At 38.0% G+C, this 25,409-nt stretch overlaps 1 protein-coding gene across 3 annotated transcripts in view; it reads right to left on the bottom strand.

Annotated features, from left to right (window-relative positions):
• The window catches only part of atp2b2 (ATPase plasma membrane Ca2+ transporting 2), a 170,684-nt gene that overhangs the window by 31,001 nt on the left and 114,274 nt on the right, over window positions 1-25,409 (bottom strand). For all 3 annotated transcript variants that reach the window (XM_053674094.1, XM_017451031.3, XM_053674095.1), the window contains exons 4-9: window positions 16,599-16,856; window positions 15,775-15,900; window positions 14,377-14,502; window positions 12,672-12,704; window positions 9,225-9,317; window positions 3,315-3,356 (exon numbers count right to left, since the gene is read on the bottom strand). In XM_053674094.1, coding sequence (XP_053530069.1) covers window positions 3,315-3,356; window positions 9,225-9,317; window positions 12,672-12,704; window positions 14,377-14,502; window positions 15,775-15,900; window positions 16,599-16,856 — 678 coding nt within the window. The remainder of the gene's footprint in view (window positions 1-3,314; window positions 3,357-9,224; window positions 9,318-12,671; window positions 12,705-14,376; window positions 14,503-15,774; window positions 15,901-16,598; window positions 16,857-25,409) is intronic.

Below are 25,409 nucleotides of genomic sequence, written 5' to 3'. Positions count from 1 at the left end.
GATCTCAGAAGCGCTGAGTCACAGCTTTCCCGATTATTATAACCGGCGCATCTTGCTCAGTGCAGCCGGTGACAGACCGCGGGAACCAGACTTAAATAAGTAATGTAGACCTTAATTCAAAGGTTTGCTCATTTTTCATTTTTGTTGGACAAAAACTATTTCAATTAAAATAACACAATCAAAACTTGCAGTTACAGCTGAAATCGTTTTGATTAAATTGCTAAATTATTAAAGATTCAATTTAATTATATGAAACTGAAGATTTTAATTTAAATGAGAATAATATGATCAGACTTTCCATTTTTAATTTAAATGCAAATTAAAATAACGATTCAAGGGGGAAAATGTTTACCCAGATTTCCCCTGTGCTTTTCCAGCTAAGGCTACGGTTTTCTACTGAAGTTTTGTAGTTATGAGGAAAATGTACCTAATGGAACTCTATCTTACCCCCAAATATTTCCATATATACACTCACATATACCTCAAAACTCGTTCAGTTGGGTAAAGTAAGGTAAAAGTTTATAACATTTATTTATTTACTATGGCACAGAAATCCATTACTTGTTTACATTAGTCTCTTTGCCCCAAAGGCTTAAACAAAGACATCAAGCATGTCTTGGTTGACTGACTATACAGTAATTAGAGAAGGCAAACATTGAGTTCAATTGTTTTGTTGTCAAACCATTCCTTTAGGAACATGTCAGTACCTGTGGTAATATAGATAATGCTCATATGAGCTACATTTCAGGCAATACAAGAAATAGGTTTTAATAAAACATGACACTGACCGCTCAAATTCAGACCAGACAACTTGAAAGATTCAGAAACGGGCTTCTGAAAGCAGGACTCATTGAGAAGCAAAAATTCACAAGGTGACTTCAGTTGAGTATAAAAATGCATAGGTAAAGAAACACTAAACTGAATGTCAGTCAATCCCCCAAAGGTAAACAGGATATACAATAGGTAACCAGGCCCTATCCTAATAATTTACTCTTTGAAAGTCTGAGAAAGTGAATGTAACCTTTAAACTTTAAATATACACTATATGACCAAAGGTTCATGGACCCCTGACCATCACAGCCATGTGTGCTTGTTGAACATCCCAGTCCAGATTTAGTTCCCCTTTGCTGTTATAATAACCTCCAGTCTTCTGGGAAAACTTTGCACTAGGTTTTGGAGCTTGGCTGTGGGATTTGCCTATTCAGCCAGAAGAGCATTAGAGAGGTCAGGCACTGATGTAGGATGAGGAGACCTGGCATATAGTCAGTGTTCTAGTTCAGCCACAAAGGTGTTCAGTGGGGTGGAGGTCAGGGATCTGTGCAGGCCACTCAAGTTCTTCCACTTCAACCTTGGCAAACCATGTCTTCATGGACCTCACTTTGTGCACAGGGACATCGTCAAGTTGAAATCTTTATGTGTCAGCATACAAAGATATTCTAGACAATTCTTTGCTTCCGATTTTGAGGCAACAGCCTTCAGAAGGCCCACATTCGACTGTGATCATCAGGTGTACATAAACATTTGGCCACATAGTGTAAATAAACTCTTTGAGGTTAATATTTACATAGTTTTTACCTTTGGGGGAACACAAATATACTTGTACAGTACATTTTCCTCTGACAGTGTATGCCACTGTAAAGCATCACTATATTAAAGAAAGGATCAATATAAGGAAATGTGCTGTAGTTTCAGAAACATGAAATTCTTTGAAAAATGTCTTTCACTCAAAAGAAAAGTATGTACAAGCTGTCGAAGCTAACCTCGTTTTCAATATGATCTGCACAAAACATTCCTACAACTGTCTTGCACTTGAAATGTGCCACAGTAAAAATGGCGATATCAGTTTGATGACTCTATTGGCAAGGATTTTGCTCCATAAAGCAATCATTCAGCTGAAAATTAAATGCATGCAACATTTCCTTACTTGAAACGTAGTCGATCAGCCAAGACATGTTTAGTGTCTGATGCTTGCTTCTTTAGTTTTCTACTACAGTGACAGAGTTTTGTACTAATTAATTGCATGTCTAAATCATTTCCACATCAACTCACCACAAAATGCAATGCCTCACTACTACCATAAAATGTCTGTATAAAATAATCCATCTATCCACCCATACATTCATTTTCTGTACTGCTTATCCTACACAGGGTTGCAGGGAGTCTGGAGTCTATCCCAGGGGACTCAGGGAACGATGCGGGGGACACCCTGGACGGGGCGCTAACACATCGCAGGGCACAATCACACACATCCACGCACCCAGTCATACACTATAGACAATTTGGGAATGTCAATCAGCCTACAACGCATGTCTTTGGACTGGGGGAGTACCCGGAGGAAACCCCTGCAGCACGGGAAGAACATGCAAGCTCCACGCACACAGGGCGGAGGCAGGAATCTAACCCCTAACCCTGGAGGTGCGAGGCAAACGTGCTAACCACTATACCACCGTGCCCCCGATGTATAAATCAATTATAGATATAAATATACAAAACTGATTGGAACTACTGTCTGTATAATTATCTGAATAATGTCATAAGAAAGTCTGTTTGAGATTATGGAAGAAGCGTTTATAAGTGAGGGAATGCTAATTTAGGAATGCTGCCTTTGTAACACCAGTGTAGAACTAAAATAATCTTCAGCCACCAAACATATTTTGGCTTACAGAGTACATAAGGATAATGTCTGAATTAAGTTTTTAAGATGTTACACTTTTAGCCAATTGGCTCTGTGCTTCACGTTGGATACAAGCATCTGCCAAATGACCAAAGGTGAATGTAATATGTCAAAGTGTCCTGATGGCAATCATAAAGAAGTTTATATAAGCAGAAACTTTATTGTCACCGTTATTTTCATGACTCTCCTATAATCGACTGTATATTCCATACCTTCTTTTGTTTTCGTATATATATATATAAAATATGTACCTAGTTATATAGACACCTGGCTTGAATGCTTAGTCAGATCACTGCATGTTGATTTACTGTAGCTTCCATTCGGAAGGATAGTATTTCCACAACAACTTCATTACACATAGTCTCAAAAACCATGAAACCAGCCCTGTACATCTTTTATAATGACAGAGAAGTTCTAGAATATATCCAGTTCCAGACAGAGTGAGACAAAAAAAAACTGATCATTGAGATAATCATTGAGATCCTGACACACTCTGAAGAAGCAGCAGACAGAATGAGTAGCGACAACACTGAAAACACTGAAATCTGATTAATGGGCGGCACCAACAGCGGCAGTGGACGGGAATTTAAAAAAAGAAGAAATAAACCAGCTGTGAGAGCTCAAAGTGAAAGTAGGTTACCTTTGGTCTGGTTGTTCTCCATATTTCCATCCTGCATTTTACCTACGATGGAGACATACGAGACACGGAACAAAAATAACAGAGAGCAGACAATAAAACATTCATCACAGGGACGCAACAGTGAAATCAAAATAAAAAAGGAAGACAGAAGATGAACATTTCGTCAACATCTCAGTGACAGTAACATACATAACACACAGTTGTATCATAATGATGTATTGAAGTACAGTGTGGGATTTTCGCATGACGGCTCTGCCACCTGACGTTTAAAATTCCTTCAAAAAATATTCAGTGCGCCAAAAAAAGTAAATGCACTGAATATTCTGCTTTAGGGCTAAACTTTGGTGCACACTTTGGTGTTCATTTGCAGAAGATGTCTTATAGTGCTTTTCCACCGACATGGAGCCACTGCCTGATCCAAAACCGATTCAAGCGAGATGAATCACAGCTGACAATCAATCAATCAATCAATCAATTAATTAATTGCTACATTTTGGTCCCCCTGACATTATAGACCCTGTTCCACTGGCTGAAATAACCCACATGGTGCTTATAGAAAGGTCATACGGAGTCACAAATCGCTCATATAGATTAATATGAACTGATAAACATGTTTAAAGAATATTGAAATGAACATCGCGATATCTGTGTAATCTGTAAACCAATAGTCTGAGGAACAAACAATTTACTGGCAACCGAGAAAAGCTCTATGGTTGATACCGTGTTAATTTTAACAAAAATTTATTTGGGCAGCTACATGTTCAGAATAAAACCAACGGCTGATAAGTATAATGAGTCGGCAGATAGAGTTTCTAAATCAATAAATAGATAGTAATCTGGCAACTCAGACTTTCATCCAGTGTAACTGTCTAAAGAGCTGGCCTGTCACAAGGAAATGCGAGTATAAATCCAGACAAAACCACATTGTTGGGATTCAAAGATCACATAATTAACCAAGCACTCAGGGCGAAGAGGCCATTCCTCTCATCCTGTCACTCAGAGTGACTAAGCTATTAGTTCACGTATCCAGAATAGGGCAGTTCAGAAGAGAGTGGCAGTTCAGACACAAAGGGGAATCTGAAATGCCTAGCTCTCCCAGACTGATCATTTTTGCATGAAGACTTAGCTAGTAAAACTGGGCATTAGGTATACCAATCTGGGAACAGTAACTGGCAATACAATATAGCGATCTATAATATATCTTTGTGCTGTTTAGATATTTTCAAAGCCAGAAGGAAAAACCTCCTCAGTCTGCATTAGGAAAAATCTCTATAATTGGTTCCCTGAACCAGAACCGGCTCAATGTCGGTGGAAAAGGGGAAATAAGTACCAGTTTCAAAGGATTTCATATCAATTCATATACAAATGTGGTTCTCAAATTCTGAGTGGCAGAAAAAAATATAGTAAGGGTTTAAGGTTTAGTATCTGTTCGCCACAGAATATCTGAATTTTGTCTAAAAGCAGGGCTTTTGGACAGTTTGTACGAATTAAAAAAAAATTCCAAGTTGATGGTTCTCATTTCTGATTTGGCGTTACACATGGAAATGTACTGTTCCATTATGACCAAAAGTTTAACACATCAACTGCAGAGGAAAAGCTATTCAGATATTCCATGGACATATAAAACACGCAAACATGACAACCATGAGGGACAGAGCAACAGTACACAACCACACAGGACATGCAGGAGAGACGGACAAAAGGATGGGCATGCAACACCACGGATGAAGGGAGACTAAACACTAAAAACGTTCAGGAACGGAAGAGGAAAGTAAGATTGTACAAACCAAACGATTGAAATTAAGTACCAACAGCCCTATGTTTCGTTTATTTCACTTGGCTTGTTCGGTTCTAATCTTGTATGAAAGTGTCTCAAATGTTGGTCGTATCTACTTCCTATTCTTACTACAATGTCAGCCATTTTATGAACAGTCACCAATGCTAGAACACTCATATTCATTGGAAGTATTAATACGGTGGAGTTTCAGTAAAAGTACTGCTACCCATAATGCACTGTGAGCATATGTTTAAATGCATTACTTAGAAATGGCATCTGTACTCACAAACAAAGTCCTGGAAGTTTTGGTTCAGTACCCTCTGATTTTTGGTACCTGGTCAAGACCGGGCATGACTGGGTGGAGTTACTAATAATAACTTAATATATAATAATGTTTGTAACTGATTGTTATGAGTACCATGTCACACAACATGTGAGCTCAAATAAACAGACAATTGGTTTGCTCTTGCTGTTTTATTTTGTAACCTTGACAGTTGTGCTATATATGCTCGATGAATTTTACATCATAAGCCAAAGCCAAAATGAAAAACTTCAGTTTTCTGATTATATAAAGTGGCAACAGGTGTCAAGGTTATTAGTGTGTTGCTTCTGTCCTTATAATGCTATTTTTTCCATATACTTTTCAATAATTTGTTGGAATTACAATGTTTTTTAACCTTGTCACGGTGCACATCTTTGTTGTTATGAACGTCGTCTCTCAGGGGAGCAAAAAAACAAAAACAAAAAAAAGTAGAATCCAATGTTTTGTTGGGTTCTGGGTTTTGAATTTGACCTTCAAAATTTGCACAAAGAAGTCATCTTTCTGAAGCTTAAACCTTTCAATGCACATGGAAGTCTAATACCTGGATCAGATCAAATCCCTGTGTCTGATCACACTGCAGAATGGGGGTGGGAGATATGAAAAGGATATATCATGACACTTGATGTTTTTACAATACAGGACAACACGTTCAGAAGAGTTATCGTGACATAATCACCGTATTGGTTTCATTCACTGCTACTGTGAGAAGCGAACCGATTCAAGGAAAATAATGTATCAGGCAATCACATGAACAATTCTAGTGAATTTCTAATATTACAACAGAAGATTACTGACAATGGCAGTAGAATAATCTCCTTCAGATACTTTTTTTTTTTTTTTTTTCTAATTGTGCAGCATGATGGGTAGCCTGGGTTTACAAGGCCAGAGCTTAATGCTTGAGATTGGTTGATGAAGCTTAACTTATCATGTGACATTTCCACTAGCCTCTTCTTCTTTTCTGGCAACATACTGCTTAGGAAGAAATATCAGCAATACTCATACAATCAAACAGTCTAGCAATTTCTAGTTACCTAAATACAGCCAGCTAGTTAGCTTAGCTAATGTCATTGTTACTTTTCCAGAAGTAGGTATCTGATGTTAAGTAGCTTATATTGGGTAAAATATTATTGTGATATCGTATGACCAAATTTAAAGGCCAAGTGAATTGGATATTTAAACAGACAAGACAGTATGAGGCATTGCAGAGTGAAGCATAACGTTCAGGACTGGAGAATGTGGAAAGTGGGATTTGGTTTAATGCATTGGAATTTGACTGGCTTGAGAAAATGATACATGGAGTCAGATCTAGACATTAGCCTGCAGTCAATCATTGAAAAGTGAAAGGCGTGGAGTTAATTTTGTGCCAAAAGTTGGAAATGAAATAATAAAATACACAATTAAATATTAATTACCAAAATGTAATAGCAAATACAAAGAATAACAATCAAAATCTAAATAAATTTTTCAAAAAGAATACTTCTGATTTATAGCCTGGCTAGCTCAGTTGGTAGACATGGGAATCTTGATCTGGGTTCGATTGTGTGTTTAAGCCCCACGCTGGGTGCCAACCCCAACCACTGTGGTTGTACAGGTGCCCTCTTAGTGCCAGTCCCAAGCCCAGATAAATGAGAAAGGCATTCGGCATAAAACCTGTACCGAATCAGTATGCGGACAGTGGAAGGTGATCAGCTGTGGAGACCCCTAACAGGAAGTAGCCAACGGAGCATCAACATTACTTCAGATTCACACTCTCATTTTGCATTAATTTTCTATTTGTCGATTTTTCTGATGCAGGTTTTTTTTTTTTGCTTCTAGAATCACCCCTGCTTCTGTAATCTTTTTTTGCTCCTGACTTTTGGCATTTTTTTTTCTTTTTACATGGATCTTAGAAGAAGATCTTTTCCTTAAATCTCTCTTGGTCAACTGATTTTGGAGTGGGAGGAGCTCTGAAATTTAGCCATGTCCACCCAATCAAAGGAGGTGTGTCCTCTGACAGGGACAGGGCAGAATCCTCAGCAGCAGTGAAACTGTATGTTAGTTACAACTAAAAAGCTGATGAATAATAATATGAGTAGCTATTGAATTATTTCTAGATGCATTTCACACATATTTCTTTATCATACAAGTGTCTTTTTTTAAATAATGGCCCTGTGAACTTTTGTTTGAAACCATTTCATACAAAAATAAGTGTGATATATTATTATAATAAGTTAAATAATTTGCTTGCATCCAATAGTCTCAAAGGCCATGTTCAAAGGGCCATTATTTAAAAAAAAATCCAATTTAAAAAATCTTCATACAGAGTATTTCTACAATATATTACACATATTTTCATATGAAATTGTCAGATTCTTTGGGACATTTTGAGAAGGAGGAGAAAATGGTGTAGGAAAGTGTACACAATATTTGTGTGCCTCGTCATGCCATCTACAGGCGCAAGATCAAGACCTGGACCTTTTAAGGTGGAATGGAAAATCCACAAAAGAACCCAGCTTCAGCTTCGTCACCTAGCTAAAATTAGCTGTTTAAACTTCTACTCAACTGGATGGTATGATAAAGAAATATGTCTGAATGCTAATGTATGAACTGAAAGCAATTCAGTAGCTACTCAATTTGAACTGAATGAACTGAAAGCAATTCAGTAGCTACTCAATTTATTAGCCACTACAATACAGTTTCCCCATTGCTGAGCACTCCATGCCCATTCTGCCATGTCAATGGCAGCACCACCTTTAATAGAGTGGGCATAGATAACTTTCAGAGCATCTCCCTCTCCGAAATTAGTTGAACAATAGAGATATAAGATGGACGCCTTCTTCTAAAACCCCTGTAAAAAATGTGCCAAAAGTCAGAAGCAAAAAAAAAAAAAAAAAAGGTTGCAGAAGCAAAAGAAAACTGCATCAGAAAAATCCACAAATAGAAAATAAATAAATAAATAAATCTGCAAAATGAGTGTGATTCAGAAGTAATCTTCTTTGAAAGAAATCTTTTTGATTTGATTCTCAGTACTTGCATTTGAAGTCTGTTTTATATATATATATATATATATATATATATATATATTGATTATTAATATTTGGCTTGTGAATTTTATTATTTAATGTGAAATTTTTGGTACAAAATGAAGTCCATAGAGAGGAGGCTGAGGAGGAGACGACCCTTTCTAGTCAGCATTGCAGTGATAAAAGCAACCAAGCTGACTCAGCATTTTCTGTCTGATGAAAGCTAGGTGTTGGGGAAGGACAGGTGAAACATGACACGATATGATTAGTCATTTTTTTGTATGTGAACATTGATGTAAAAAAAATATGAGGCTATTTTAGTGGCAGGCAAAACTGAGGCATGATAAGTGATGAATGCATTGTAGCCAAGAACATGAGCTAAAAAGATCAGGCTTGATTTCATGTTGTTGTCAAGCTCTGGCCATGTTGACCCACACTTGTTGTCACTTGTATTTCAGCAAAGCTGCATTTTCTGTAGATTAATAAAAATTAAAAAGCACCCTTAATCTGTAAATAAAGTCCTGCCCCAAACATCTGCAGCAGAATTGACTCATCTATTTGAATCTGATTCATATTCAGCTTGCTGCTGGAGTTCCTCCTCTACTGTAACACTTGTATTCAGATATCCATCACTACCCAAAAAAGAAGAAGGAACAAAAGGAGAAGTTCACAAACTCAGGGTGGCATGCAGCAGGACGGCTGTCTGGAAAAAAAGGCGTAAGTCATGAAAAAAAAAAAGAGAAGAGGAAGGGAGGAGACAAATAGAGGGATGAAGCCATAAAGGAGCGACAGAGGTCTTCTCAACCTACCATTGACTAGGGTGGCATTACCAGGAGCATTTGCACCTGCAGCACCATCGGTGGCTATAGTTGCGATGGGGTGGGAGGAGGGATGGGAGCAGTCTAGCGAGTACCAAATGGGCAAAAAAAAAAAACAAATAAATAAATAACAGTGAACAAAAATAACATGGTTAAGAGTGTTGTAACCACGATTTAATACAGTTTTAATATGCAGCTTTCAAATGAACAGAGACTCTTAAGCAGGGGTCTTCAATCTTATCTGCAAAGAGCAGGGGCAACTAATGGCTTTCATTCCAACCAAGCAGGAGCCACACCCGATTTACTTGTTTAATCAGTTCATCTTAGTCGCCGATCAACTAGTAAGTGTGCCTCCTATTTGGCTGCAGCGAAAGCCTGCAGACACACCAGCTCTTTGCGGATAAAGACTCCTGGTCGAAGAGAATGGCGCCATCAACGAGCAACATGTTCAAAACACAACATAAGACACATCACATATAACATGGGCAGACACGAAACAGAACTGAAGCACAGAACAACATCATGATCAATGGCACAGAAAAGTGAGGATTGACCAGATTTCAGAGACCAGACCAGTGTCAGCTTGCTAAACGCTACAATTTGTTGTCTGTCTGTTGATGAAAATCGAGTACTTATTACATACGCAAGAAGATACACATGAAGTGACTATTGTTATTACAGTACATGACCACCTATGATCTAGTTTACACCATGTTATATAATCCCATTTCATTGATACTAGAGCTCAGAAAACTTTAATCAAGAGGCTTTTGTGTTTTTTTTGATAACTTCAGTCAGCTCCAGAATTATTGGCACCCTTGGTAAAGATGGTTAAAATTGTCTTTGTGGTTAATTAGCTTAATCTCACACTGAAAATATGAAGAAGAAAAAAACTTTATTTAAAGTAGGTTCCTTATTTTAAAAAATAATAATAATTAGAAATTTTTTAACAAAACTGCGTTTCACAATTATTGGCAACCCCTTTTTTTTTTATAATACAAATTACATATGCTCCTGTTCTACGTGACTTTTTTAAGTTCCCGTGAGTATTTCCAAACACATAGATCTTCATCCACGGTGTCCTGGTTCACTGGGCTTTAAATATGAGGTGACACAGAGGCTAAATTTCCTTAATAATTCATTAACATAGGCAAGATTACAGAATACACAAATGAAACGAGACAAAAGTGTGTTGACCTTCATGAAACAGGAAATGGCTATAAAGTGCATCTAAAAGTCTGCCCATATACACTATTAGGGCAATAATTAAGAAGCTTACAAGAACCTGAGCTGTAATGAATCTGCTTAGATGCCAATTTGGAGCCATGCACAGGATCGTTAGAATGACAAATGATTTTCCAAGGATCATGCAGAAGACTTGCAGAAGATGGTAGCATTCTGGGGTTGCAAAGGCCCCAAATCTACAATTAGCTGCTACCTTTCGTGTCAAAAGTCTAATTGGAAGGCATGCCAGAAGAAGGCTTTTTTTTTTTTTTTTTTACACTTAATAATGAATCTAAAGCCTGGAGTTCACTGGATCCTGACTGGACCAGGATTCTATGGTCTGAAGTAACAGAAAAAGAGGTTTATTTGGCAACAATCAAAAATAGAGGGGTTTTTTTTTGGCAGCACTCAAGGTATGGTGGAGGATCTGTGATGTTGTGGGGCTTTTTTTCCTCCAAAGGCCTTTGGAGGTCTTTGCAGGTCCCCCACTGTAGGTCCCCAATGTGCCACCAAAACAGCTCTGACCCGTCGAGGCATGGACTCCACAAGACCTTTGAAGGTGTGCTGCGGTATCTGGCAACAAGTTGTTAGCAGCTGATCTTTTATGTCCTGTAAGTTACGAGGTTGGGCGTCCATCGATAAGTGACACACGCACCCGGTCATCCAGATGATGTAAAAGAAAACATGATTCATCAGACCAGGCCACCATCTTCCATTGCTCCGTGGTCCAGTTCTGATGATCAAGTGCCCATTGTAGGTGCTTTTGGCGTTGGACAGGGGGTCAGCATGAGCACTCTGACTGGTCTACGGCACCTGTCTATCATAGCCAGCATTAACTTCGTCAGCAATTTGTGATACAGTAGCTCTTCTGGGGATCGGACCAGACGGGCTAGCCTTTGCTCCTTGTGCACATCAGTGAGCCTTGGGCGCCCATGACCCTGTTGCCGGTTCACTGGTTGTCCTCCCTTGGGCCACTTTTGGTAGGTACTAACCACTGCATACTGGGAACACCCTACAAGACCCGCCGTTTTGGAGATGCTCTGACCCAGTCGTCTAGGCATCACAATTTGGCCCTTGTCAAAGTCCTTATGTTTAACTATTATTTCCTGCTTCCCACACATCAACTTTGAGAACTGACTATTCACTTGCTGCCTAATATATCCCATCCCATCACATGTGACTTTGTAATGAGATAATCAATGTTATTCACTTCACCTCTCGGTGGTTTTAATGTTATGACTAATCGGTGGATCGGTCATCTTTTGGGTCTGTTTTGAAACCAGTAGTCCAGGGGCTCTTGAGATGACTTACGGCATCATGAATTTTGCTAAGTACCAGGATAGTATGGTCTAAAACCTGGCTGCCTCTACCAGAAAGTTAAGACTCTGACATTAAGGGATTTTCTTTGAAAAAGATAATGACCTCAAATATACATTAATATCAACCCAGAAATGTGTGTAGGACACAGAATCAATGTTTTGCAATGAATACCCCAGTCTCCAGATTTGCACTCTATTGAAAATCAAAAAGGACAATCTACATGCACAAGAATATAAAGGAGATTAAAATATTCTACATGGAGGAGCATCCAAGATAACTCTATAAGTTTCTCCAATTTTGTGAGACGTTACAGGAAAAGCCTCAGTGCTGTTATTCTCTCAGGGGAGGAGTCAATAAAGATTAATTGCAAGAACATTACTTGACTATGAGTTCAAATGAAACCGTACAGCATTCCCAAATCTATCAATGCATGTGTTACTCATTTTCAGTGACCTTTATGAAGGATGCCAATAATTCTGTAGTTGATGGTACATGTTTATATGAGCCATGCAACTATAGCAGCATAGTTGCACCATTAAAAAGGCTCTACAATATTCACTTAGGAATCTGGATCAACTTCTAGTGTTACTCAAAGCACCAGAAAACAGGTAACTCAAACACCTCAGATAAATCAAGCCCCTAAGTTGATCTATGCTCTAGATAGATTTTCTTTAGATTTGGTCAACCCATTGCTCGGCAGTTCTATGCAGGCATGTGGATGGGATGCATCTGTGGACTTAAAAAGATGCAGAGGGCAAGCTTTTCTTTTTAAGTAGAGAATTGTTGGGATCAAAGCTGGGCTGAGGATGGGGGAAAGGGTATTAAAAGGATTAAGGGGTAACTTCTTTATTCCTGGGTTAAAGTGGGTCCAGGGGAAACAGAGCGATACTCTACCTGCTAGCTGTCGGCCATCTTCCATTGCCTGACCTGTGTTATAGTTTACAGAATGACAAGAACATAAGGCCTCGCACTGGTACACAGCATTAGCAAATAATCACATGGTCTACCTACTGATCTTCACATGGTAGGATTTTTCACTATACATTAGCCCATGAGGTAAAGTTTTAAAAAATTTTGAAAATACCTCACAGTGGCACAGTATTAGCTGCACACAGATTACATTAATCTACTAGAAAATCATGATAATTTCAGGTCATATAAAAGTTTAAATTTACAGTACATTCACACTGGTCTACAATTGTAAGTCAGGAAATGACTGTATTGTTTGAACTAGTGTTAAAATTGCACCATTATTTTCACAACATTATTATTCTTACCTTTTACCCAGTAAGGTAAAAGTCCTTACATGTGCAGAAGACATTAGCAATTAACATTGGTCTAGCTTGTAAACAAGTGAGAGGTCATTTTGTCTCACAATATTTTTAACATTAACTTAAAAAAAAAAAAAAAAAGTTCTCATTTGTCACACTGTACAAAAAGACTGACCTCAAGACCAACTAGGTCTCAAATCAAAACACTGGCAACAAAGCATAGTTTAATACTTTAGGGAGTTTCAAATCTGAACTTTTTTTTTTTCTGGACACAAGTTTGTTTGCATCCAGAGTTTGGAACAGTTTTTCCATGTTTGTTTGCAAACCTGGTCCAGTCCCAGGAATCAAACCCTGGGCCACCAAAAACCTGGACTCCCTTCGAGTGAACTTGGGTGCGGTGAAAGCATGAGTGAAAGCAATCCGTTCCCAGGGCCAGCCAAATGAGTCACCTATTGGGTTTAACGTCATGATGCTTCCTAATTCATGTTTCGAAATGGCACTGAAACAACATGTTGGTTTTTTTTTTGTTTGTTTTTTTGTTACTTAGCAGATTTTTAGGCAGAAGGTATGTGCAAAAGTTATGTATAGGTACAGAAAGCATGTCTACTCGAAGAAGTATTAAAGAAAACATGAACCTTAGCAGAAATCAATTAATAACTACAATAAATACAACATTGTTATCGTGCCTCGCTAAAATAGTTTCTATTCATTAGTAAATAAATAAACAGTTACATCAGCTGTTCATGTATACTTAGCAGTAGTTTTTTAGTAAGGTAGCCATAACTTATAGGCAAAAGGCAAAAGCTATAGACAAAAGGTTAAGCTTGAAAAATGTTCTAGTAGCTCAACATAACCTGCTGGATAATAGGCAAGTTACTGGAAATTGCAACTGCATATATATGTATACATATACACACACACACATGTATATATGTGAATATATGTAACATAGTTAAAGTTCCCTTTTTTCAGTTGTAGAATGAACTCTTAACAAAACACCAGCATACATACTTTCACTGTATGATATTTGGCTTGCAGGATCAACCAGAAAGCATTACAGTATGTTGTGTAGACTTAATGCAAAGCTAGTACAATATTTTCACAGGCATGAAATTCACTACTGCATTTCGCCTGACCCTCTTAATTTTTCTTGCGATGGTATTAATTAGAAACTTCACTTTGCATTCATTTTTGCAACAAAAATGTACCCTGTTAATTATTTAGAGAGCAGTGACATTTAGCTTGGAGACAAGTGCAAAACTGGTTGCACAAGAACGAGGGAAAAACACAATCCAGAGCCTTTTAAGCATACGAGGAACAAACTGTACCTTTCTTCTCTTTCTTCTCTTCCTCTTCTCCACCAGCTCCGAGCAGGGTAAAGATGATTCCGCTCTGAGAGTTCACACCAACAGCTGTGACCACCATCCGGCCCGAGCCCTCCATCACATGAGTACCTGGGAAACAAGACATAAGTGATGATAGTGTGAGCAATAATGTAAATAATGCTGTATATGGTGGGGCTGGGAATTATCAAGCGCCTCACCTATTAGTCCATTTGCCTGAATCAGAGTGAAATAGATATAATTGCATAGATTTAAACGAACCAATAAAAAAAATTACTGAAAAAAAAAGTCTTCGTTAATTGGTCAGAAATCCGCTGCTGAAAAAAGCAAACAAACTTCCACAGAGTGCAAGTAGAAATAACAAAAATCACCTGAGCACGGAAAACACGGAGCTGGCACTCAACCTAGATAATTATATAAATAACTCAATTAAAACATTTTGTGTATGCATCCACTGTTTGTTTTCCTTTTTTAGTCATCAGTTCAAATATCTAGAACACATGGCATTTCTGCAGTGCACAGCTCCGTGCTTTGGCTCAATTCGTGCCTCCCGGCTCAGTTTAGCAGCTGGTATCTACAGAACAATGCTGCCCGCAACCCTAAATACATGGCTTGTTTCTGCAGTTGGGTCGAATCAGGGTTGACTCGCTTTCTCATTGCGTTCTCCTTGAAGTGGACGAAGACCACCTAGCTCTTGGCCCAGGGGAAAACGCACCAAGGTTCCGTTCAAATTGATTAAACACTGTACATGTGACATCGCCCTTAGTCACTCTGGATAAAAATTGCGAAGGGAATTAACTTTTGGGGCAGTGAACAAGAAGTTCATGTTGGAACATGAGGAAACGTATGTAAGCGTTCATGGTTAACCTCGTTTTGGTCGGTGTACAATATACGTTCAAAAGTATGCGGACACCTGACCCATCACAGCCATATGTGCTTGATGAAAATCCTATTCCAGATTTATTCGCTCCTTTGATGTTATAATAACCTCCACTCTTCTGGGAAGGCTTTCACTCATGACTCATAAGTCATAACTCCTAGCATGCTTTGTATCTCAGAGGCTTCGGTAAAACGAGCACAGGGGTAGTGTTGATTGAGTGCCTATGATAGCAATGCCATGCATTTTGACTGTTACAGTATTTTGTCCAACTGTAATCCAGCTTAAACTATTTTGTCATTATCACTGCAGTAACTTCAGGCACATGACATTAGATACAGGCTAATTAAACACCCATCAGCTAGTGAGCCCCATAATCGCTGCTTAATCGATTGTAAAGAATATCTGTACAAAACATGCGAGAGCTGTCATGCAGATGAGTATTGCGCATAGCAAGGTCACTATTACATAATATTATTTTAGGACATTTCACTTGTACTTCTCACCAGAGAGGAGCATGGGATCTTTGTCTGCAGCTTTCCGCACATGATCTGATTCTCCCGTAAGAGAGCTCTCGTCAATTTTCAGATCGTTGCCTTGTATCAAGATTCCATCCGTTGGAAGTAGGTCACCTTGGAAAAGATACATTAAGATCTGTGTGAATACTAATCACCATGACCTTCAAACACCATCCCAACTCATTTGCCACCAATCATGTGGACCCACATCATCCCATAATTAGTTAATAAGCAGTAACTAATGGTATAATTAAGCATCTGTCCTGAATATCATTAGTTGGTAAATATACATATGTTATCCCAGGACTGGATTTACTGCGTCCAGAAAATGGGTCTGAACTAGATTTAGTAAACCAATCTTGTCAAATAAGTAGTAACTTTAAGCAACTATATTTTATACCACTAATCACTGGCTTGGTAAATACACATAATTTATCTTAACGCTAGGCTTATTGTGATATATATATATATATATATATATATATATATATATATATATATATATATATATATATATATATATATATATATATATATATAGTGGATAATTCCAGTGATATTGAGTTCCAGTGGTATAAAGTATAGGCCAGATGAATTCTGCTTCAACAATAGCTTGATACATATAATGTATGTAGTTTATCACGAGACTAAGCTTAGTGCAACTTGAAAATTGGTATAAACTCACTGGACCAACCGTGCCCCATGTTACTAAATTACTAATAAGTGTTTTGTGAACATTACAGCTCATTTACTTTTGCTTAATCAATAGCTTAATGCTTTCTGTAGTCTGAGGCTAGGCTAAACGGGCATACCATATTTGATTTGTGCGATATCTCCCACCACAAGGTCGGCCACAGGAAGTTGGATGACTTGACTTCCTCGCACCACCTGAAACTTCTGCTCTTGCTCGATGCGGCTCTGCAAGCCACGAAACTGCTTCTCTTTACTCCAGTCATTGAAGGCGGTAACGAGCACCACACACACCACCGAGAGTAAAATGGCAGCTCCTTCGATCCACCCGGCTTCAGACTCTCCTTCATCTTCTGCTCCAGCATTTGCAGCACCACATGCTACAGAAACATGAGAGGAAGGGTCACAATCAGAGCTATTTTGCATGAATATACAATTTTACCCACACATGTTTGGGATCACACATTTATTTATACACTCTTTACCTCTTAGGAAAAAAAAACACATGGATATCACAGCGCTATATATACACAACATACACTTGACTATAAATGTACCCAATTATCAGTCTGACAGTCAGCACCATGTAGAGTGACGGTGTGGACTGTTTCTAACATATGAGCACATGACTAGCATACAAAGCACAGAATACACATCAGGTATTTTATATTATAGGATGCTGTGAAAACATTCACTGGCATTTCATTTAAAATGTAATAATAAGACATACTGATTAGTCTATTCAGAAGTCCAACCTATTCAGTAGTCATTCCATGTTTAACTAATATATATATAAATATATATAAAAAGATACTTCAATTTTTTTTAAAACTTTGTCCACTGTGATTTGGACAGAGTGTGTGGGTATTATCCATGTGCCATATAAGGAGTCCTCGAGAATTACTTGAAAGCTAATTCTTCACAAAGCTCTCCAATATCACAGATGATACAGGATACAGTTCATGATTGGAAAAATGGTCTTTTTTCCAATATTCAACTGGCCAGTTTCAGTGAACCTATGCTAACTTTAGCCTTAAACTCCTGTTCAATTCCTTGACTATAAAACATATTTTTTCTGGTCTGCCCTATTTTATAATGTGACGAGACAACGCCTTTTATCAGGACAAATTTTAAATTAAAACTTGTTTTGTAAGATGGACCCAGGAGAGTAAATTTAAAGAATATTTTACAGAGTTGTCATGTTGCATAGAATTGTTTTTTTTAATACGCTGAATTTTATTGAATGTTTGATTAATATCTGTATTTGCCATGAAATAGCCATAGAAGCTGGTATGGCAATAAACATAAATACAAACAAACAAACAGACTCCTGTTCTTGGCTGACAGAAAGGGAACCCAGTGTGGTGTTCTGCTGTTATAGCCCATCCACCTCAAGGATAAAGAGTGGTAAAGAGTGGTTATTTGCATCACTGTAGCCTTCCTGTCAGCTTGAACCAGTCTGGCCATTCTCCTCTGACCTTTTTCCATCAACAAGGCATTTATGCCCTGTAGAACTGCTGTTTACTGGATGTTTTTTGGCACCATTTTGTGTAAACTGTTGTGTGTGAAAATCTCATTAGATTAGCAGTTAAAATTTTTTGAAATATTCAAACCAGCCCTTCTGGGATCAACAACCATCAACATCACTGAGCGAAGATGCCTTCAAAAATAATGGATTAAACATTTGCACATAAAAAAAATCCACTATTAAAAGTAGCAAACAGTAATAAACTAAAAGTCAATATGAAGTGTAATAACCCTCTGCTGTTTTAAAATGCATCAATTGTCTCTGGTACACTTTGTTCAGTTTTATAAGGGAATAAGCTGATAAGATTTTTCTGAGCATCTTGGAGAAACCGCCGTAGTTCATCTGGAGAGTCTGACTGTCATACCTGTTTCTGTTTTTGCAAAAACAAAACAAAACAAAACAAAACAAAAAAAACCCCAGACAGACTTCATTATGTTTTTTGTCTGAACAGTGGTGTATTATGTAATATGTTGCTTTCTTGACAAACATTTTCCTGTAGCATTTAATTTTTTTGTTGGAAAAGTAATGTTTGTCATCTTTTTTTTTTTTTAATTGACTCAATAATGCAAAAGTCATAAACATATAAGGCAAATTTTGTTTTTAAAAAATAAAAAAAAATTAGGGTGCTGTATATATACTGTATTTTTCCCTTCAGGATGTCAGTGTTTGCTGCTTTGCTATAGCACTTTAACACCCTCTGTACAGACTTCAGCACCATGGACAGCACCGTGTGTGTGAAGTGTTGTACTGTACAGCACATAGAGAAATGTGTGCATATTAAGAAATTTTCAGCGCTTTCGCTTAATGACATGCCACTGAAAAAACAGCCATGATCACTGCTTAAATTAGCCGCCCTGCTACAGCATCTAAAAATACACTCTGAAAGTGCTTATCCTGCTGTTCCATTTCGAACGTACAACTGACTGTATAACTGAACTATTTATTTTAAAATACTCATCATATCACAGGCACTATAAACAATACTGATGGAGATGGATCAACATAAGTCCTTTCTGAGAGCAGGTGTGTGCACACACGGGAGATGTAGCGGCTACGAAAATCAACAATTTTACAAACGCAGGTCATGAGGGCTTTGCTCAAGAGCCCTACAGTAGCAAATTGGCAGTTCTGGGATTCCAACCTTTTGATCAATAGCCCAATGAGCCACTATTTCATCCAAGTCAGAGTTTCTCAAGACCAGTTTTCGAGGCCCAATGTCCTGTACTATTTTAGGTTTCCAACATACCAACGGATAGATAATTAACTTATAAATTAGATCGAGTATGCTTGGAATAAGGTAAGCATGGGCCTTACCACTGCTTCTGCTCAAACTGACACAGGCTGATATCTATAAATACAGCAAATTGCAATTATAACGCTACTCAACGAGACCGCAATATATTAAAACACGCTAATAAACCTGTGATCTCTCTCAGGAAAAGATATTTATTTGCCCAAGAGTAGCTTATTTGGGCTCATGTCAGTGCCATGATTTATGGCAAAAGAAATCTAGAACCTCAGCTATTGGTGAAAATTGCGACTCACTTGTGGTGCTACTCATTATATTGTAAAATTATAGTGAAAATATCAAGTATTGTGATATTTATTTGAATGAAGTACTTTGTCATTATGAATTGTCACTCCATATCCCAGATCTAGGTATTACCTGCTTTAAATATGAATGCACATTGCAGAAATACTAGCAATGCTAGAGGTAATAACTGCAGAACAATGTAATAATGTAAAATAATCTCCTCTGTGTTATGGCACATTCAGCAGTGGTGGGATCATTGCCACGGGTTATTTTAATTAACGCAACAGCATTATTACTCGCATAATCTTCCAGTTCTGACTGGGAATCACAATTGAATATTGACTATTAATTAACTACAGGAGTAAAAATTATATTTGTTAGATTTAGCTTAAGTGTTAGTCCATTAAGTCAGGACATTTTCCCCCTCCATTTTTCTCCCTAATTTGGCCACTTGCCAATTCTCACCCATCAGCCAGCTCTCCCCTATCATACTACAGCTAAGTGCTTCCTCCGAGACACATGAAGCCAGTTAACTGCATCTTTTTGAACTGCTGCTCATGCAGCATCACGGGGAAGGATAACACAATCAGAAGACATCTGCCCTCTTCCACATACATGAGCTCACATATTCCAACGATTGGCAAGTGTCACTGTTCAAAGATTTAATTCAACGTTTTCTCCAGATGAAAACAGCTAGATTCTCCACTTTTCACATGATCAAGCATACAGTAACAGATGTACACGGGTACTAAGTCCATTTAGAGCTTTGCAAAGCCAGTAAAAGGATTCTGAAGTCAGATTTAAATGAAAGAGACAGTTTGTGTAGTGATCCTAAAACAAGTGATTAATGCTGCTGTCTTTGGATGCAGACTTTTGAAAAAGTACAAATAAAAAATAAAAATAATAATTGCTTTGAATATGGTAAATAAATTATTGTTGGCTCAGCAAGAAAAAAGATGAAAGCGTTTGCAATTCTTAGGAGCTGGTAGTGTCAGGATGGACATAATAATATGCAAAACGGCAGTCTGCTCTTGCTTTGTTAAAATGAAGCAGTTGCAGCGCAGTAAAAAGTAAATATGATGGCACCAATGTGTTGTCTTGCACTTTCGCTGCAAGTAGATTCTGTATTTTTTTGTCATATTATTTCATATCTGCATCCCTGAGCTGAGCATTGCAGCGGTCTGGTTATGGACACACACTCACACACACACAGGTTTAATCTTGCTCTAGCAACAATGGCCCTTGTCTCTTTATGAACTCTGCACACAGCCAAATCTGATTATAAATAAATGTATGCAAATTCCATCCATTTGATTCCAACCATAGAGCTGGGTGAAGTGTGTGTAAATTTGAGCTTACTATTTTAATAAATAGAAGTAGTTATATAATCAAAATCAATATCAGTATTATCAATAAGTATAGCCAGTAGAGTAGTATAAGTATAAGTCATGAAGTCACAACTCTGGGAACTAAATATAGGTAATAGGATTTAATGTCAACATCCATCCATCCATCTTCTATACCGCTGATCCTTTTCAGGGTCACGGGGAACCTGGAGCCTATCCCAGGGAGCATGGGGCACAAGGCGGGGTACACCCTGGACAGGGTGCCAATCCATCGCAGGGCACACTCACATACACACTCACACACCCATTCATACACTACGGATACTTTAGACACGCCGATCAGACTACCATGCATGTCTCGGGACTGGGGGAGGAAACCGGAGTACCCGGAGGAAACCCCCGCAGCACGGGGAGAACATGCAAACTCCACACACACAGGACCACGGTGGGAATCGAACCCCAGACCCTGGAGGTGTGAGGAGGACGTGCTAACCACTAAGGCACGTGCATTTGTGTACACACTGATAACAAATGATTCTGTGGGGTTGTATTTTTAACACATAAATTGTTTTCAAATCATTTTCAACAAATAAATGAATGTTTGTTAATTTACACTGATATTTTTGAGTATCTCACTTGATGTGCATTAGTTCTTAAAATACACTTTTTTACGATTAAAAATCGAACAGATTATATTGAGTATATCTAGACAAAGCTTTTAAGCCATGTGCGTTTGTGAAATTCGAATTAAGTTAAATTGACTTAAAAACACCACCATTAGATTTGGCTGACGCAATTTGTGGGAAACACATTTCCGAGTGACAAAGGTGATCACGGCTGCATTTTGATGCTGCAATTTGAAGGAGTTTGAGGTCTTTTTGGTACTTTGCGAAACACTGCACGAGGCAGTTGTTATACATGTCTGAGGTCCGTCACGACACTCAAAAAACCAAACAAACAAACAAAAAAGACTGTGACAAGACTAAATTCTTCCAAGTTACCAAGAAGCCAACGGCATTTAAGTCAATAAAACTTAATTCGAATTTCACAAACGCACATAGCTTAAAACCTTTGTCTAGATTACTCAATATAATATGTTCAGAACGCATTGAGCATGTAATTAACCCAAATTACAGCAAACAAAGCTAAATTCTCAGCTACATAACTCACAGATATGAGATATGACAAACAAAAAGTGCATTATTTACAGAATCAGTAAACTTAATATGCCATGCTGATGCAAAATGTCTGTCTTGTTTGCTGATGTATATAATAATATGTTACATTGCCTTGTACTGCAAGTAAATTAGATTAGCTAAAGTCTGATTCTGTAAATAATATCCTTTTTTTGTCATATTTCATATCTGTGAGTTATGCAGCTGAGAATTTAGCTTTAGTTGCTGTTGTTTGCTGTAATTTGGATCAATGCGTTGTTTGATTAGTGTATCATTTTGTGTAACCCTTTTATCTGAAGGTATAAATCATGACATTAAGGTCTCTAATGATAATTGTAATGAATTTATTTTCCAAAAACTTTTGGCAGGGACATCCAACCTGTGGCATTTGCTCACCAGACCTTAACCCAATTGCATTTCACCTCCTGAAGAGGAGACTGGAGGGAGTTAAGTACCAGGGGATAAATACCAGGAAATAAAAGCTGAAATCCTAAACTCTCTTCTCATATTCATCTTTTGATCTCAAACCCAAATGTCTTCAGTGTACAGCAAAATAAATTACCTGGACTTGCCGTTCCAATAGTTTCAAAGGGGACTGTATGAGTCCAGGAATGCATTTTGTCTCTTTAAAAACTCCAGATCAAAAGTACTCATAAGTGTTCATAAGTACTGTTGCTGCACTCTTGTACAACCCCAATTCCAAAAATGCTGGGACAGTATGGAAAATGCAAATAAAAACAAAGAGGAATGATTTGTAAATGTACGTCAGACTTGTATTTAAAACAAAAAACGTATAAAAACAAGGTAACTGATGTTTTACCTAATCAACTAAGGTAAACATTTATTTTGAAATTGATATATGAAACACATTCTAAAAAAGCTGGGACAGGGGCAGTTTAGGACTAATAGCGATGTGAGAAGTTGAAATAAGAAGGTGATGTGAAACAGGTGAGGCAATCGTCTAATCATAGTATATAAGGAGCCTCCAAAAAAGGCCTAGTCCTTCAGGAGCAAGGACAGGTCGAGGCTCGACAATCTGCCAACACTTTGAGAACAACTTTCCTCAAAGACAAATCAGTAGGATTTTGGGCGTTCCACCTTCTACAGTGCACAGTATAATTATAAGATTCAAGGAATCCAGTCAAATCTGTGAGTGTGTAAAGGGCGAGGCCGAAAACCACTTCTGAATGCGTGTGATCTCCGATCTCTCAGACGTCACTGTCTTAAAAACCGTCACGAGTCTGTAACGGAGATCCTGACATGGGCTCGGGAATACTTTGATAAACCTTTGTAAGTCGACACCATTCGCCGCTGCATCCACAGATGCAGGCTAAGGTTTTACAGAAACCTACAGTTTTAAAGAACCTTTCAAACATAGACTGAATCCATTTGGAAAATAAGTTTCACCAAATTATAAAGATTGCGTGAATTACCAGAAAAAAATATCACTTATCAAAAAAGTAAATATCACTTATAATTATAATTCCAGACAAGATAAATAATGTATTCTTAACTTAAAACTTAGGTGTGTAAATTGAATAAATTGAGTTGTCATTACTTAAAGCTACAATTCGAAAGCATGTAAAGTCAAATGAGTCAAACAAAAATATGTTTCGATCAAATTACTCAAACAGCTGATGCAAATAGTTGCCTCATTTTTTTTTTTGAGTAAATCCAGCCCAGTATTTTTTTACCGTGTAAGATTCACCATGGTTCCAGAGTTTTATGCAGAGTGACATTTTGTGCTTTTGGAAGACTTTTGGAAACACCAAAGACTCCGTTTTAGTTTGAAAACTCCGGGTTTGCATTTCAGTGTAAACGGACCAAAACGAAGACTTTTAAAAACAAAGGCGTGGCTGCCCACATTCACTCCCTGATAGGGTCTTCTGGATCATTGCGTATCCTTCCCTGATTCGTCAAGCCCCTACCACATGACCGTTATGCTACCTTGATCGTATGCACAACAAGAGGCGTGACCACTGTTTCTGTCAGTCCCAGTGAAAGAGGTGTGACCATTGTGCCTGTCAGTCCCAGTGAAAGAGGCGTGGCCATTGTGCCTGTCAGTCCCAGTGAAAGAGGTGTGACCATTGTGCCTGTCAGCCCCAGTGAAAGAGGTGTGACCATTGTGCCTGTCAGTTCCGGTGAAAGAGGCAGGACCATTGTGCCTGTCAGTCCCAGTGAAAGAGGTGTGACCATTGTGCCTGTCAGTTCCGGTGAAAGAGGCAGGACCATTGTGCCTGTCAGTCCCAGTGAAAGAGGTGTGACCATTCTGCCTGTCAGTCCCAGTGAAAGAGGCGTGACCATTGTGCCTGTCAGCCCCAGTGAAAGAGGCGTGGCCATTGTGCCTGTCAGTCCCAGTGAAAGAGACATGGCCTATGTGCCAGTCAGTCCCAGTGAAGAAGGCATGTCATGTGTGCCTGTCAGTCCCAGTGAAGAAGTCTGTTTCCTTCAAAATAGTATTAATAGGTTGGAAAATACTCGTGTAAAAATGTGTAAAAATGTGTTTTTGACATGAAAAGTCATAAGTGGGATTAAAAACTGATGAAAATATCAAATGTACAACATGGGCACTTTAATAAAGGAGAAATAGTATGTTATATTGTGTGAAAGTGTCAAAATTACTTACAGGGCCATTTCTTACCCCGCTGTACTTGTGGCCAAAAACATTATGTGGAGTTGTGAAGCAGTAATTCTCACTGACACTTTCATGATTATTAAAAATGAAAGCAGACTAGCTACAGTTTAAAGTACTGACGAGCTGAGAAATTCATCATTCCTCTGTATAGATGTTCGGAGGGTTTATGAGGTGAAAGTGTGGGTTTTTTTTTTTTTTTCTCAAATCCTGTACCTCAGTATAAATGAACAGCGCAATAAATTGAGCTTGTATGAGCCATTTCAGGGTTTCCTTTTTTTTTTTTTTTTTTTTATCATTCATAGCTCAGTTGGATGATTCTAAGATCACTTTTATGTACAAGAATAAACAACTTTTTTTTATTATTATTATGTTTTTGAAATAAAATGTGTATCATTTTTAACCAAACCGATTAGTGTAGTATATATTTGAAGCTCTGTAGGATCAGTACATTTTGAACACATCTTGGCCTGAGAATAGAAAGTCGCGTTGAACCTGAACAATGCGCAACGTCCCTGATAGAACTATCCTAATGGATAGTCGGACAATTAAAACTTACGTTTTCGATTTTCTTCTTAAAATGTTGAATCTTAATGAACGCTGTCAGATGTATTTAGAAAGTGCTCCATTAATGATAAAAGTTTCCAGAGATGAGTTAAGAGCAGAATAATAGCCAGCAAGTGAAATAAGCACGGAGCGTTTTATGAGACGACAATAA

This window comes from Ictalurus punctatus, chromosome 21 (genome assembly GCF_001660625.3).
Source record: "Ictalurus punctatus breed USDA103 chromosome 21, Coco_2.0, whole genome shotgun sequence".
In the NCBI taxonomy this organism is placed as follows: Eukaryota; Metazoa; Chordata; class Actinopteri; order Siluriformes; family Ictaluridae; genus Ictalurus; species Ictalurus punctatus.
The sequence above is the reverse complement of the archived record's forward strand: the minus strand, read 5'-3'. Positions and strand labels throughout refer to the sequence as shown.